Source organism: Crotalus tigris, unplaced genomic scaffold (assembly GCF_016545835.1).
Source record: "Crotalus tigris isolate CLP2741 ecotype Arizona unplaced genomic scaffold, ASM1654583v1 scf7180000024340.7048381, whole genome shotgun sequence".
Lineage (NCBI taxonomy): Eukaryota > Metazoa > Chordata > Lepidosauria > Squamata > Viperidae > Crotalus > Crotalus tigris.
The window spans coordinates 2,754,660-2,767,099 of record NW_024100510.1 but is presented as its reverse complement, the minus strand read 5'-3'; the positions used below and the strand labels follow the sequence as shown (position 1 = coordinate 2,767,099).

General features: G+C 39.9%; 1 protein-coding gene across 11 annotated transcripts in view; it reads left to right on the top strand.

The window, feature by feature from the left end:
- Nucleotides 1-12,440, top strand: part of PCNT (pericentrin) — a 138,195-nt gene that overhangs the window by 65,904 nt on the left and 59,851 nt on the right. For 10 of the 11 annotated variants that reach the window (XR_005554654.1, XR_005554653.1, XM_039326405.1 and 7 more), the window contains one exon: nt 2,340-2,507. The exons of the other annotated variant lie outside the window; for it this stretch is intronic. Coding sequence is in view for 8 of the 10 variants with exons in the window: in XM_039326405.1 (XP_039182339.1) it covers nt 2,340-2,507 (168 nt within the window). In the remaining 2 variants the exon portion in view is untranslated. The remainder of the gene's footprint in view (nt 1-2,339; nt 2,508-12,440) is intronic. 11 annotated transcript variants of the gene reach the window in all.

Genomic DNA, 12,440 nt, shown 5'->3' with positions numbered 1-12,440 from the left:
ATCACAAAATAACATGTGATTTTACCTGTTGCTTAATGTTCTATAGAAATCTTATGTTTTTACACAATGGCAATGTACACCTTCAGTACTTGTTAGCTATGCTGCACACATGAAAGAAGCATATAGAATATGGAACTGTTGTTGAAACACATCCTGTACAACACGTACAACTGCAATATCTATGGAGATCCAAAAGTAGTGGCTCTGCTGCTTGAAATGCATCTTGTATATACCAAGTACTGTTGTTACATATGCAAATGAGACAGCATCGCAAGAGAGTTGCATTACATTAAAAAGAAATGGCCACTCTGAAAGAATTTGGTTCCAGGGCAGAAAAATATGACAGATGAACCACTTGTTGACCCAACAAAGATATTTTTGCCTCTGCTTTACATAAAACTCAGGCTGATGAAAACATTTGTTTCCAAGAAAACTGATGCCAAAATTAAGGAAGGCATCTTGGGTGGTCCACAGATCAGATAAGTTATCAATGTCAAGCAGTTCGACGATCTTTTAGTGAGGCTAGAGAAAATTGCCTGGAAATCATTCAGAATATTGTTGAGAATTTTCTTGGCAACTACAGAGCACCAAAGTACATTCAGCTGTTTAACAAACTTCTTATAGCACATATGACCATGAAGTTCAACATGTCACTAAGATTCAATTTCTGTATTCACACTTGGACTTCTTTCCCCAAAATCTAGATGCAGTCAGTGACAACCATGGTGAAGATTTTCATTAGGATATTGCCATAATGGAAAAATAATATCAGGGCAACTGGAATCTATTATTGCTGGCTGGCTGGCTATTGTTAGACACTGCAGTGAGGAGCATTGGGCACTTGACTACAAATCAAAATCAGCAGTTAACAGTTCTGGCCCTGTTGAACTCCTGCAAGCAACATGAAGTTTAATATGAAGATTATCCAAGTTTATACTCAATGACTAATGTAGAAGAAAAGGAGGTTGATGAGTTTTATGGTCACGTTCAATCTGAAAATGAACACAACATGTAAGCAAGATGAGCTGCTTATAGTTGGAGACTGGAATACCAAAGATGTGAGATATTGACAAAAATGTAGTTGGACTATGCAGCCTAGGAAACAAAAATGAAACAAAAGAATTATTTACCAACTTAAGCTGATCACATTGCAAGATGAGCAAGTTATGAGGGACTGAATGCAGGGACCCATGATCCAGGAAAGGGCGTAACTAGCATGCAACAGAAAATTGTACAAAGGCTCTCCTTAGCCACAACTGCCAACTGCTCTTCAAGCAGGAGCTGTGAGTCTATGAAACCCCCCAAGTTGTACACAGGGTCTGTCTGGTGCAGTGCAACCTCATCCAAAATTAAAGATGTCCATGAAACTATAGCCACTCCAAGTTTTATCAGAGTTTAGCCAAAGTCTGTTGTCCCCCATTCAGATCACATAGCCTCCAAGTATTGCAACAGCAACATGTGGATCATATGGGATGAAGATATAAAAGAGTATTGTCAAGAAAATTGATGATGCCTCATTCCATGGTGGCAGATGGTGCGTTCCAGCAGCTACTATAGATGTTAGAGGAGTGGAGAAAATACCAAGCCCTGCATATGCCGCAAAGGAGTGGCCATGGACTGGACCTCTCACTCTCTTATCAACACTGATTAGGACCACATTGGAGAAAATAGCCAAACCAATGCAAGACTGTGCCACTCACATTCTGCAGCCATACCAAAAGGATACTATGGTCAGTAGTATTGAAGACTGCTGAGAGTTCAAGGAGAGCAAGAATGGATGCACTATTCCAATCCTGTTTTTACAAGATCATCAAATCATAACAAGTGCGATCAGTACTGTTCCTGTCCTGGAACCAGGTCTGAAATCCGTGTGGATTTTAAGAACATTAAATATGTTCAAAGGGTAGCAATGATAATCAAGGGAATAAAAAGCTAAGTCAAATGAGGAGAAAGTTTATTAGGATTTGAGTTATAGGACATGAGATAGCAGTTTAACATTTCAACAAAGGACTTCTGGAATGAAATAAATCCCAGAACAGTGGGGGAAATTCTCTTTATTGGATGTTACTCAAAAACAAGATGTAAAGAATCGTTTGATTAGAATTTCTTTACTGAGAAGGGGGGATTGCCTAAATAGCTTCTTCAATCATAAGGTTTTGTGATCTTGAATTATCTTCAGACTAGACAGTTAATACATATAAGTTATGGTCACATGATTACTGACTTTCATGTCTAGAGCAGTGCTTGCATCTTGCTTTGGGTGTTCCTAGAAAGCTAAAACATCAACAGGCTGTATGAAAAAGTATTTACTTACACAAGCATTTTTTGATGTTTTACAGGATAAAGAAATGTTGCAGCAGCAACATAACAAAAATTTAATTCTGATTTCCACTTTGCAATCTAAACTAGATGAAGTTAGACATAGAGTGCTTACTGACACTAATGTGGCTCATATGCTAAAGGAACAACTAAAAATACAGGAAGAACTTATAACAAAAAAAAGAGAGGTAAATCAAACAGAACTCAGTCGGAACAAATCTCATGTTGATTCTGTGTGTAAAAATATAATTAGCAGTGAAAAATCCTATTCCAAAAATATAATTTATAAATGTATAATGTCTTTTGTAAAAAATCTACAGTTCTTTTTTTCCTTTTGTTTCCAGATGCTTATACAAGTAGTGCTCATTTAAGGACCATTTTTTTAATAAGCGTTTGAAGTTATGATAATGCTGAATAAGATTTATGACCATTCTGCAAAATTGCAGCCATTGCACTATCCCTGTGGTCATATGATTACAAATTGGGCACTTGTCAGCCAGCTGTTAATTATGATGGTCATAGTGTCCCACATTCACATGATCACCATTTGTAGCTTTCACTGTTAGCTTCTGATGAGCAAAGTCACTTGAGGTTGCAGATGGCAATCATGTGACATCATGTTTAAGAGTCATGTTGGATTTGCTTAGCAACCATAACTGGAACTATGAGAACTGTTGAAAGTCAATGTATGTAATGTCATGCTTTACTGACTGCACCACTTAGTGACCTTGCTCCCTTTCCCAATTACAGATAATTCTTTACTTATGACCATAATGGAGCCAGGAACTTCCTTCATATGTCATAATGGTCATAAATCAAGACAACCATATGGCCACTTAATTTGACAACATTGCAGCAGTTGAAAAGTTTCCTAGCAAAAAACATGATAAATTGTGTTCATATAATTGTGGAATGCTCCAAATGGCCATAAATGTGGGCCAATTGCCAAGCATCTAAATACAATTACATGACCGCAGAGGGGGCAGCCGTTGGAACTTTGAATCCAGATCATAAGTACCTTTTGGGGAGGTTGGGGGGTGTCATAATTTTGAATGGTTGCTAAGTTATGGGTTGTAAGTTGACTTGTTAACCAAGAATTACTTTTATCAAGGAAAATTTCTTGACTTGCCTTTAAGTGACAGCTGCAGGATTTATTTTATTTCCCGCTACAAAAGTGCATGTAAGGACCTGCCTCCGTTTCTCTAGCAAGAAAGCAGAACTCTTGAAACAGGCGTCATTTCAAAAGGAACTTTTATTGGCAGGCACAGAAAGCAGGAAAGCTAGGCAGGATCTGAGAACTTCCTACCCGAATCAATAGGTTAAACCTGCAAAACAATAACCCCATCCAAACTGTCCATCTGGTTGGTTCAAACAAGCCAATCCACAAGTGACATCGAGCTGTGGAAAAGCATCCGATAAGACTCCTCTCTCAAGGTTGTTAGGTCTTCTCCGGTTTCTTCCTGCGCTCATATAAGGCAGATGGCCCCAAGGCATTCCTTTCACACCCCATAAAGCAGGGCTTTTCAACCAGTGGTACGGGTACCACCTGTGATACATTGGCACATGGCAAGTGGTATGCGACCATCCTAGAAAAGTGGTAGCAGGAGAGGGGAATGAGCTGAACTGGTGGCAGCACCGCACAAGCCTGAGTGAGAGATGGCTGGAGCTGCAGGGCTGTCAGGGCTCAGTGGAAGTGCCAGGATCAGTGCCGCTTTCCAGCTGATCGGCGCTTCTTTGGGGCTGCCAGGGCTAAGTGGAAGCGCCAGGATCAGCACCAGGCTCCAGCTGGAGCTCGGCGCTGATCCTGGTGCTTCTGCTGAGCCCTGAAGAAGCATCAATCAGCTGGAAAGCAGCACTGATCCTGACGCTTCTGCTGAGCCCTGAAGTGCCGATCAGCTGGAATGTTGCAGCATTTCCAGGGTCTTGTGATTTACATTCAGATGCTTGGCAACTGATTCATATTTATGATGGTCACAGTGTCCCAGGGTCATGTGAAGTGACCAAAACCTGCTGCAACCACCCAGCAGACGGGGGGAATAAAAACCAAACACCCCCACCCCACCCCCGCTGCCAATCCTCAACAGAAATGCTCACAACAATGAAAACCTTGGACAGGAAGAAGAGCATCGCTGAGCGCTGTCTTGCTTGGCTGTGGCTTGGGGGGGACTTTTTTCAGTGCCATTGTAACTTCGAACAGTCATGAAACGAACTGTTGTAAGTCGGGGACTACTAGTACTTTATCACTTTTTTCTTTTCTTTGACCCATGATGTTTCCTGGAGTCTAATACTTCTTTAATTTCAAAATGTTGCTCATCTTCCACCATAATTGTTTGTGGAGGGGGAGCTTCTGTTGGCCTTAAAGGGGAGGTTAATTCCCATTTAAGCAGGTTGCAGTGAAATACAGGGTGGATCTGTCTCAATGGTTTTGGGAGTTCCAATTCCATTGTTACTTGGTTAATTATGTGTTTTATGGGGAAGGGTCTTATGAATTCTGGTCCTAGCATTTTCAGTGGCTGCAGGGATTTTAAAAATTTGATTGAGAAATAAACTTTTTCCCCTATTTTGAATGGTTTAGCTTCCATTTGTTTCTTAACTGCCTGAACTTTATTAAGCTTCTCTCACTTCATCTAAAGCTTTTCTAACCACAGGCCAGGTGTTTTGTAGCTGTTTAATCCACTCTTTCAAAGAGGGGATGGTGGGCTCGTTGACAGGTAATTCAGGGATTGTGTTGAAACTTTGTCCTGTTACCACTTAGAAGGGTGTGTAGCGGTACTTGAATGCACTGCATTGTTGTAAGTGATTTCTGTGAAAGGCAACAGCTCAGTCCAGTTGTCTTGTTGGTAATTTATGAAGCATCTCAGGTATTGTTTTAATATTGAGTTTGAACATTCTGGCTCACCATTCATTTGCAGATGATGACTAGATAACAGTCCTTGACTAGTACCAAGTAGGTCCAAAAAAGCTCTCCAGAACTCGGAGGAGAACTGGACCACCCTGTCTGATATAATGCATTGTGAGGGCCCATGAGCCAATATGTATATGCAGTACAAATAATTTAGCTAGGGCTTTAGCAATGGGAATCTTCTGGCAGGATATGAAGTGGATCTGTTTGGAGAATAGGTCCGTCACAACCCAAATGACAGTATTCCCTGCGCTTTCTTGCAATTCTACTATAAAATCCATAGAGATCTCTCTCCAGGGTGCTGAAGGGCTGGCCACCACTTGTAATAATCCTGGCATTTTCCCCTATCCGTTTTGCTGCTGCACAAATGGGGCAGCTTGCCACATAGCTTTCAATGTCCTTTTTTATAGATGGCCACCAGAATTGCCTTTTGATGAAATGGAGAGTTTTCATGAACCCAAAATGCCCCACCATTTTTGAGTCATGGCAGATTGCATGATTTTTACTCTCTGGGTTTTTGGCACATATAACTTTTCTCCTACCCAGGGCATTTCGTCCCTCATTGAGAAAAGATTCTTTTTTTTTTTTTTTTTTTTTTATTAAAAGTTTTATAAATTTTACAAAAAAGAAAAAAGAATACAAAACAAGAGACAACATATGCAAAAAAATAAAACTAAACAATACATATATAAGAAAAACCCCCCATCCCCCACCCCTCCCAAAAAAAAAAAAAACCTCCCTTCCCCCCCCCCCCCTGAGCTTCCCAGAGCAGAATATAGGCTTAAGAAATAAAAATAAAAATTAAATTAAGAACTTTATATTTATATATATAAAAAGATTATCTATAATATATATGAAAATAAAACTTATGAAAAAACTATATAATATTTTTGTATACCCAATCTAAATTGTATAAATTTTATCCATTTATCCCAAACAGCAAAAAACTTCTCTTGCGTTTGTTGCTTTAAGAAAGCCGAAATCTTTGCCATTTCCGCCAAATGAGCTACTTTAAGAAACCATTCCTGCAATGTAGGCAAAGATTCCTTCTTCCAATATTGTCCTACTAACAGCCTGGCGGCTGTAATCAAATTTAACATCAATACAACCTCCTTTGTATCACAATCTGTAACAATACCTAACAAAAATAATTGCGGAGTAAATTTTACCCTCCTTCTAAAAATTCTCTGGATATTCCACCATATTTTGATCCAAAATGCTTTTATCTCTCTGCATGACCACCAAATATGATAATAGGAAGCCTCCTTATAACCACATCTCCAACATTTGGGTTGCACGTCAGGGTACATATAAGACATTTTTTGTGGATCAAGGTGCCATCTATAAAACATTTTATAAAAATTCTCCCTTAAGTTCTGTGCTTGTGTAAATTTGACATTTCTCACCCAAATATTTTCCCAGGTGTCGAATGAGACTGGCTCACCAAAATTCTGCGCCCATCTAATCATACAGTCTTTAATTAGTTCCGTTTCTGAATCCAATTCAACTAAAACCGCATAAATTCTCTTAATGTGGGTTTGTCTTGAATCCTTCACTTGCTTAATAAGATTTTCATCTTCTCTAAGAAAACCCACCTTACAATCCATCTTCCATCTGTCTAGTAATTGCCTATATTGGAACCAAGAATAAATAAAGTTTTCTTGTGCTAACTCTTCCCGTGATTTTAATTGCCAGTTTTGTCCATCCCATTTAAGTAACTGTCTGTAAGACACCATATCCATTTTAACCCCTCTTTTTATTGCTTCTATCGCATGCCAAGGTATAGCCCATAATGGTACTTTGAAATCACTTTTATAATATTTTCTCCAAATCCTAAGTAAAGAAATTCTTAAGATATGAGATTTAAAAGCCCAGTCCATTTTTTTATTGAATGTTAAATAGGCATGCCACCCATAAAGTAAATCCCATCCCTCTAGATAAAGTATCTCAGAATTTGTCAAATGTATCCAATCACTGATTAGTGTTAAAACCACCGCATCATAATATAATTTCAAATTTGGTACCTTAAGTCCACCCCTCTCACGGAAGTCTTGTATAATTTTAAACTTAACCCTTGGCTTTTTCCCTGCCCAGATAAATTTATTAAGACCCTTCTGCCACTCATTTAAATTAATCTCATTTTTCAAAATTGGTAACATTTGAAACAGAAAAAGAAACTTGGGTAAAATATTCATTTTTATCACTGCAATTCTTCCCATGAGGGATAATTGCAACTTTTCCCAGTTCTTCAAGTCGTTCTGTACCCTGACCCACAACCTTTCATAATTATTTTTAAATAATTTTACATTAGAAACAGACAACATCACCCCCAAATATTTTACCTTATTAACAATCTCAAAACCCGTCAGGTTAGTCAAAATCTGCTTCTCCTGACTAGACATATTTTTAGGTAAAATTTTGGTCTTATTTACATTAATCTTGAAACCCGAGACCAAGCCATAATGATGAATCAACTGTAATAAGTTTACTACAGAATAATCAGGTTGCGACAAAGTAACAACCAAGTCATCCGCAAAAGCTCTTAACTTATATTCTTTTTTATTAACATGTATTCCTTTAATTTCCTGAGACTCTCGAATTTTGATCAATAATATTTCCAATGTTAAAACAAACAACAATGGCGATAAAGGACACCCCTGTCTAGTACCTTTCTCTATTGTGAAAACCTCCGACAAACCTCCATTAACAATAAGTTGTGCTGTTTGTTTTTGATATATTACCTTAAGGGCTTGTAATATGTTTTCACCAAAATTCATTTCTTCCATTACTCTTAGCATAAAATGCCAATTCAATTGGTCAAATGCTTTTTCAGCATCTAAAAATATGAGCCCTGCAGGAACTTGGTTGTTCTTATCTAAGTATTCTAATAAATTAATAATTTGTCTAACATTGTTTTTCATATACCTTCCTGTTATAAACCCTGATTGATCTTTATGCACAAGATGATGCACCACCCTCATAAGCCTATTTACCAAAATTTTTACAAATATCTTATAATCCACGTTTAAAAGAGATATAGGCCTATAATTTTTTGGTAAAGTAAGATCTTGATCCTCCTTTGGAATCAATGATATAAAGGCACTACGCCATGAAGGAGGAATCTCTAAACCCTGTAAGATACCATTAAAAAGATCATTTAATGGTTGGATCATCTCCTCCATTAAAGCTTTATAATAAACAGCTGTTAACCCATCCGTACCCGGTGCTTTCCCTAATTTCAATTGTTGAATTGCTGAGGCAATTTCCTCCTTAGTAATTAAGCCATTAATTTCATATTTCTGATCCTCAGTCAGTCTAGGAAAACTTGCCTCAGCTAAATATTTATTTATATCTAACAATTGTACATTAGTAGATTTATATAAGTTTTGATAATAATCCAAAAAAGATTTTTTAATTAATTCCTTCTGAGAAACTAGTTTACCCTTGTAATTTATTTTCTCTATTATTCTCTGTCTCTGTTTCTTTCTTAATTGATAAGCCAACCATCTCCCCGGCTTATTAGCATTACAAAATGTATTTTGTTTCATAAATAATAAGTTGGTTGCAGCTTGATCTGCTATCAACATATTAAATTGTGACCTTAATAACTTTACAGATTCTTTAGTACTTTCATCAGAAGGATTTAGAATCAAAGCCCTTTCTTTTAATTTAATTTCATCTTCAAGTTCTCTACGTTTCTGAATCTGATTTCGCTTATAAAAATTATTCATTTTTATCAAAACACCGCGCATAAATGCTTTACCTGCATCCCATACCATTGACATTGAAGTCCCGTTGTACATATTCAAAACAAAATAGTCCTTTAAACACTCCTTTAATTTTTGAACATTCTTCTCTTGTCTAAACAAATTTTCATTGACTCTCCAGGATCTTCTTTCCTCTTTCTCTTGAATCAGCTCCATCCAAACTGGACTATGATCCGTCAGTGATCTAGGAAAAATCTTTACATTCTTAACTTTATTATACAAGTCCGTGGTAATCAAGAAAAAGTCAATTCTTGAAAAAGATTGGTGTCTATCAGAAAAAAAAGTAAAGTCTCTCTCCTCTTGGTTACGTTCCCGCCAATAGTCCCTTAATTCCCAGTCTTCTTTCATATCAAAAAAGGCTTTAGGTAGCCTTGCTTGTTTAAAAAAAGGAGAGGAACCTTTCTTGTCCCTTTGTGTATCTAAGACACCATTCTTATGGTTAAGGAACCATTTGTCGGTTTTTAATGCTCATCTAAACTCGACCCCTGATTTGCTGTTCAATGGTGGATTTTTCCTTTGTGGTGGTCGGAGCCTCTATGTCACTATTCCCCGGCCTCGGTTTCTTTGCCTGAGCTCTCGTTGTTACAGAAGCCGCTAATTGTTTTGGGGTCATCAGGTTTGATTACTTTGGAATTTACCTATTGTATTGCGACATCCGCGACAAGGCATCAGTTAAAAATTTCTTTCCCCCAGGGAGGTACTTGATTGAGAAATCACACCGTGGAAATGCTGGGACCACTGAGCTTGTTTTGGGGACAATTTCCTTGGGGTTTTTAGTGCTTCAAGATTCTTGTGATCGGTCCACATCTGAACGGGGAATTTACTTCGCTCCAGAAAATGTCCCCATGTGAGCAGAGCCCATTGTACTGCATATGCTTCTTTTTTCCATACTGCCCACCTCTGTTCCATTTCAGTGAGCTTTTGGATATGTATGCGCAAGGTTGCAATTTTCCCTCCTGATTCTCTTGGAGCAGCACTGCCCCTACCGCAACATCGCTAGCGTCTGCCTAAATGACAAATGGCTTCTCCGGGTCTGGGTGTTTTAACACCGGTTCAGCCGAAAAAAGTCTTTTTAACGTCTCAAAAGCTGCTTGGCACTCCATAGTCCAATTTAACGACTGACTGGGTTTCAGTTTCCCACCATTTTCTTTTTAGTAGGTTAGTGATGCATTTGCAATTTGATTGAAAGAGGGAATAAACTATCTATAGAAATTTGCAAACCCAAGGAAGCTTTGCAATTGCTTCTGCGTGCGAGGCGGCGCCCACTCCAACAATGACCGTACTTTCTCTGGGTACATTTCTATCCCCTGGTGGGAAATCCGGTAACCAAAGTAATCAACTTTTTCCTTGTGGAACTTGCACTTTGATAGCTTAGCATAGAGGCATGCTGCACGTAGCTTGTTTAAAACTGCTCTGACCAATTTGATATGCTCCTCCTTTGTCTCGGTGAATATTAGGATGTCATCCAAATACACCAGAACCCTCTTGTACAAGTGCTCCTGGAGAGCCTCATTTATCAGCTGCATGAATACTGCAGGCGCCCCTTGTAATCCAAAAGCAGAACGCAGAACTGGAAGCACCCCAAGGGGCAATTAAATGCCATTTTCCACTCATCCCCTTCCTTTATCCTAACTCGATAGTATGCTTCTCTTAAATCAGGGGTTCCCAATCAGAGGTACGAGATGATATTCCAGGGGGTGCAAAAACTTGGGTTTTCAAAATTGTAATGTATATGCATAATTCGTTGCCGTTATTTCAAACTTTTATAAGGAGTGTGAGAATATATCAGAAGCGTTCTAGTGTGCGGGGTATAGAAATGTTTGGGAACCACTGTCTTAAAGCCAGTTTGGAGAATATTTTCCCCTTGGAAAGGTGAGCCAGCATGTCCTTCATTAAAGGCAAAGGGTAGATGTTCTTGCAAACAGCATATAGAGACCTATAATCCGCACACAGGCTTAGAGACCCATCTTTCTTCTCCTGGAATAACACAGGAGCAGCTGTTTTCGGCAGTGCCGGCTGAATAAACCCCCACACTAAATTCTTTTCAATGAACTTCTGCAGCTCTTCAAGATCTGTAGGAGTCATCGAATAGAGCTTGGGTTTGGGTAGTTTAGCTCCCGGCAGGATTTTAATGGCACAGTCAGTGGGCTGGTAGGGGGGGTAGTTTTTGGGACCTTTCCTCACTGAAAACTTCAGCCAGATCCCGGTATTCTTTAGGTATGCTTTCTAATGGCCTGTCACTTGCAGCTGCCACCACCTTGGCTATTCTCCCCACTCTCCTTTTTGGTACGCTGTCCTGTGTTACAGCCTTCCTTTTCAGGAACCTTAATTCCCTCGTTCTCCAGTATACTCTCGGATTCCAAATTTTCAACCATGTCATCCCCAAAATCGGGCTATTCCATGCCAGGGGCTACAATGAATATTGTAGTCTCTGTATAATCCCCCATCATGAGTTTAATTGGCCGAGTGGCCAAGGTGGCTGGAACTCCCCATGAGATGGACTCATCTAGTTGCCCAAAGGAAATGGATTTTTTTAGCCTCCTCACCGGAATCCCCAAATTCCCCACTAGGGTTGGGCTGATTAGGCAGCAGGTGCAACCTGAGTCTATCAATGTTTTTAGGGCTACTTTCTCTTCCATCTCTGGGCTGAACAGTTCTATGGGTCTGGTGAGGGGCATGATGGGTCCACTTAACAGGTTCATCCAAATTGCTGTCAGGTTTCCAGTGGTTTCTCCAGCAGAGTTGGAGTTTCCCCTCCCTGCGGCTTGGAGGGCTGGACCTCTACAACTTCAGTGCCTCTCATGGTTGCGGTGGTGGCTTTCCAGGTTTCCCCCCTACGATGCGGTCTGCCCTCAGAATTGGTGCTTTCAAACGGCACTCTGCTGCTCGATAACCTTCTTTGCCACATCTGAAGGAGGCAGTCGAATGCAGGTTCGTGATCAGGATCTTTGCCATCTTTTTTCCTTCTGAGGGGAAATGTCTCCAGGTCCTGCCCATTCGCCGTTGGCTGCGTACTAGGTCAATTTCTGCCTCTTCCGCCATTATGTACCAGCCATGGAGGCTTGCTGGATCCCCCCAGGCGATGCAAGCCTGGTAGAGGTCATCGTTCAACCTTGAACAAGCCAATCAAGATTTCCTCCAGCCAGTTGAGGCATCCCACCAAGTCTGTAAACTCCTCGGTTTACTCGGCCACTTGTCTGCCCTGCTTTATGGTTTTGATGCACTCCCTTGTTTTCCGATCAGCTAGCGGGTCCTCAAACCTGTGTTTCAGGGCTGCCATGAACAGGTTAAAATTCCGGAGCTCGGGAGCATCAACGTCATGTAGGGACACCATCCACCGGGCAGCCACACTTTCCAGGGACAGGGCTATGGTGCTGACACGCTCACGGTCCCCGGGGATGTCTCGCCCATATTCATGCATGTAGATCAGGACATGGACTAGGAAAAAGCCC